The sequence below is a fragment of the Otolemur garnettii genome, unplaced genomic scaffold (assembly GCF_000181295.1).
Source record: "Otolemur garnettii isolate 467f Iridium unplaced genomic scaffold, OtoGar3 scaffold00114, whole genome shotgun sequence".
Classification (NCBI taxonomy): domain Eukaryota; kingdom Metazoa; phylum Chordata; class Mammalia; order Primates; family Galagidae; genus Otolemur; species Otolemur garnettii.
This window is the reverse complement of record NW_003852509.1, coordinates 409,228-413,457: the sequence shown is the minus strand read 5'-3', so window position 1 is coordinate 413,457 and position 4,230 is coordinate 409,228. Positions and strand designations below refer to the sequence as shown.

The following is a 4,230-nucleotide window of genomic DNA, read 5'->3' as shown; positions in this document are numbered from 1 at the left end:
TAGATGGTTCAGGACGGTCAGAGCAGACACCCATGTGAGGAGGTAGATGGTTCAGGACGGTCAGAGCAGACACCCATGTGAGGAGGTATGTCTGACCCTTGGGTTCTAGAGCATCTAATCCTTACTGGCACATGGAGACCCAAGGGAGGAGCCTACAAAGCGGCAGCAGATTATACTTTGAGCCCCCAAATGATGCTGCTCTTTGAAAAACCTGCTGACATTTACTAACTACGACTTTGGAAGATACAATTTCCAAGAATTTGTTAGAGCAGAGAGGAAAGAAAGGTTTGCTCCGTTCTACCTGCCAAGCAGGTGGGGCCAGGCACTTACACAGATGTGCATTGGGTGCTCCTAACACCCCCAGACCTGGGCACCATCCCTGTTTCCACGAAGAAAGCCATCAAGATTCAGAGCTATGAATTTATCCAAAGTCAGAACTCATGGAGCCATGGAGCTCGGATTCACACTGCGTGTGGCAGACTTTTCTGTTGTGCTTCCCTGGCACACACCTTTAGGAATGTTTGCTTATTGAGGAAGAAATCGTGAAGAGAGGGGGTGAGGCAGTGTGAAGGGGAGCTCCCGAAGTGTGGGTGCAGAGTTACTTTGGTGTTAATGACTTACATTTTTTAAAGTATTTAATATATTAGCACTGAGAACATCATGAGGCATTGACATCTGAAGCTCAGTGTCAGAAGTGAGTCTGCCCTCAGCTCAGTCTCTAAATACCTGCTGGAAAATGTTAATATGGTAAGTTCTCATCATCCTGAAGCTATCCTTTCCTGCCTCTCCTCATCACCCCCAGATGGGGCTGAGATGAGCCACCAAGCCTCCTGTCCTCCTGTTCACTCTGCTGCCACCTTGCACAACAGTTCCCCAGAGGCTAGAAGAACAGGAACACTATTTTGTGTGAGTCTTTGTTAGAAAGATTGTACGATCTTAGAGCCTTCTGTGTCCCACTTATATAAAATGTTTTCTTTAAACTTTGGTTATTAAGAACAGCCATTTTTCTTGAAATTGTTTTACGTTGGTACCGGTTGACTTTATAGTAACAGTGGGGTAAAGATGTACTACCAACATTTAACAATTAAATCTCAGTATTTATTAAAAAAAAAAAAAACCTGCCAGAGTCTATATAAAAAAGAATCAGATTCTACTGAGGCATTTTTCTACCTCTTATGACATGTACTCTTCCCTTTGACAGGATTTGGGGAACATTTCCTCAGGGAAAGCCTTGGCGGCTGCATGCAGTCAGCATCCCAAGGCATTTAGTCCCTCACGGTTCTTTTATTACATTAGCATCATGTTTTATTATAATAGGATAATAATTTTAATGTAATATCTATCTTATATTGCCAAGCAAATTAAACTAAGCTTTAAACCATTGTGTGTTTTTAAGTGGCATATCTAAAAATTGATTGCATTTCTGAAGGAAATATCTGCTAAGAACATCTCAGTTTAAAATATTTTTATAATGTCAGCATACAAGGGTAATGACCCATTTTGTAAAATTGTCTTGTACAAACAGTCTAATCCTTAATTTTTGTGTTTCTATTTTTTTTTTTAATTTCTCTGTTGTGGATCCCTAACTGCTGCCAGTTGAAAAAATATTTAACTTGGAAGTAAAACAATGACTGACCACTTGTGTCTCAGAATCCATTGAGTTTTGATCTCTTTGGAGTCAATTGGGAACTGCTGGGAGACCCAAACACCTATCTTTTCATTCATCTCAGTTGTTGCCTCTCCAAGGGAGCGCCGCTCTTTCTATAGTGAGAAGTGGTAGAATATGCTTCCCTGACTTTCTAGAAGTCACATCAGTGTTTGTCTGTTTTCCAGACACACTCCTGCATTTCTATCCACTGTAAAGCAGGACGTACTGGGCACTGTGGTTTTCAGGGGGCTGATCAGGCAACCTTACTCTCAGCCTCTTCTCCATGCTACCCACTGGCCCTTCTGAAGGAAGCCTGCTCAAGCACTTTAAAATCATTATTTCCGCTCCAAATTGTTCAGGTCTTTGGATTTTTGTTCAATAAAGGGTCCACATTGGGCATTATGCTCAGATGGGACCCCGGGCCGCCTGGTTGCTACCTTCTATGATGTTCTTATTGAACATCTCGTTGAGAAGCTGTGCACTCCAGCTTCACCAGACCCACGGTCTGTGCTCTTTTGACTCTCTCAGAGCTGTGTTGGTGCGTTGACCACTCTCAGCTCCTTTCCTGCAGTGCCACCCAGCACGCAGTCTCAATTCTCTCCCCTCACCAGCTCTGCACGCATCGTGTCCTGGCATAACTGTGCACACAACTTCACCTTGCTTGTCTCACACAGGACACTGTCAAACCCCCTACTGTCATCTACCTCTACTCTGATGGCATTATATTTTATTATTATTATTATTATTTTTAATCAGGAGAAAGCACAAACACAGTTCCCCACTACCACAAATAAAGCACTCAAGTTTCCCACATTTGGGGAAATCGCAGGGGTCAGCACATCCGGAGTGCAATGGCTAAGCCTCGCGCTGGGAAAACCACCTTCGGGATCATGGCATCTCCCCTGCTCTGATGGCATTTTAGAGCCCTTGGTAATTCCTGGTCAAGGCTGCGCATGCTGTTATTTAAGATTATTGCTACCAAATGGGCAGAGATGAGTTAGATACTAAGGGAATGCTGTGAATTGAATAGACTCACTGTAGGAGAGAGCAGGGGAGTTGCAGCACCACCCTACCTAATTCTGCCATTTAAAAACTTGGCAACTAATCCTGACTTCAGAATTGAACACAACTGAATGACTTTCAACCTCAGAGAGATTAGTTATTAAAACCTTTTGGAAGAAAACAATATACTCATGAGTTATGCTATTCATATCATTATGTTAAAAGGGGCATTTAACATTAACTTATTCTTCAAATAGTTATGAATGTTCGTTACCTTCCAGGAAGAGTTCTTCTAGGCTTTCAAGGTACACAGCAAACAATTCCTCATGAAGTTTCCTTTATATTGTTACAACCAGGGTAGTAGTGATAATGTAACAGTAATAACTCTAGGTAACAAGATGTTTTCCATTCGAGGTCCTCTAAGAGTAGTTTAGGTCTTACTTAATGTGGTTCTCACTTTACGGACTAACCATCCGGCAGTCCTTTAGTTTTTTAGTTTTTTTTCCAACTACAATAATTTACTTACCTATAATTGAGTTCTTCACTTGAAAGATAGAAATGTTCATATAGTGAGTAAGCCTCATTCCCTTCCCAGTCTGTAAGGCGTATTTTAAGCACATAGCGTTGCTGATTGGTCAGCTGTGAAACAAACTCATTTCCCAGCCAGTATTCTCCAGAAGGGTCACCAAATCCCTGGAATCCAAGATGTAAAATTCAGTTACTGCACTTATTTTCTGTATGTATTTGAAATCAATATTCCGTCAATTTATTACAGAATAACTATCAGCAGAAATTATTTCTAATACTGTAACAATGCAAAGTCCTTCATAGAGGAAAATAGATCGTAGAAAGATCAGTTTTCAGAAACTAAGTTTTCTTAGAGAAAAACTACTATTAGAATAATTAGAACCTTTTGGGGAACTACCTGTAGAAATATAAGTATAAACAGCTAAGTTTATAAAAATGTGAAGCACTGTGAAACAGCTTACAAAAAAATGCTAAGCCTGCCTTTAAAACTAGGCCAGGCACTTGCATGCCTTCACTCTGAAATATAGTTCACATGACAGTGACCATTCTTTAATGTGGAGACTGAAACACCAGTTTGAAGAACCCTTTGGCAAAAAACTAAGTCAAAATTTATTGGTTAGTTTTGGATTTGTGGTTAAAGTTCTGCAGATCTTGAAAGTTAGTTTTCATGAGGAAAATTCTTCTTTTCACATGGTTTAAAGAGTATCCATACCATTTTATATTCTTTCCAAGTCCTCTGAAAATCAACACTGCCATCTTCACGTCGCTGAATAACTGTCCATCCACCTCCGCCAGTCTCCATATCGCAGTAAGCCTGCCAAGGGGGAGAGGAGCGCAGGTGAGGGAGGCCTCCTCTCCAGTAAAGAAATGAGATGAGCGCAGACACCGTGGAGGGCGCGTGCTGGCAGGGTTCTTGGGGATAAGGCATAGGGTACACTTTTGTGGTCTTCTAAGAAACCAGATGGTTTTAAATAGATTGGAAATGGTGGATTTAAAATGATGAAGAAAAATAAGCAGGAATATAATATAAAATGTTGATTAAAAAAAAAAAA

General features: G+C 40.9%; 1 protein-coding gene and 1 non-coding gene across 4 annotated transcripts in view; both read right to left on the bottom strand.

Moving 5' to 3' along the window:
• Window positions 1-4,230, bottom strand: part of ANGPT2 (angiopoietin 2) — a 59,663-nt gene that overhangs the window by 7,986 nt on the left and 47,447 nt on the right. For all 3 annotated transcript variants that reach the window (XM_012809850.2, XM_003797279.3, XM_012809851.2), the window contains 2 exons: window positions 3,891-3,992; window positions 3,177-3,343 (listed from right to left, as the gene is read on the bottom strand). In XM_012809850.2, coding sequence (XP_012665304.1) covers window positions 3,177-3,343; window positions 3,891-3,992 — 269 coding nt within the window. The remainder of the gene's footprint in view (window positions 1-3,176; window positions 3,344-3,890; window positions 3,993-4,230) is intronic.
• On the bottom strand, window positions 2,402-2,565 carry LOC111727628. Its single transcript, XR_002775129.1, has one exon. It is a non-coding gene; the product is annotated as a U1 spliceosomal RNA (small nuclear RNA).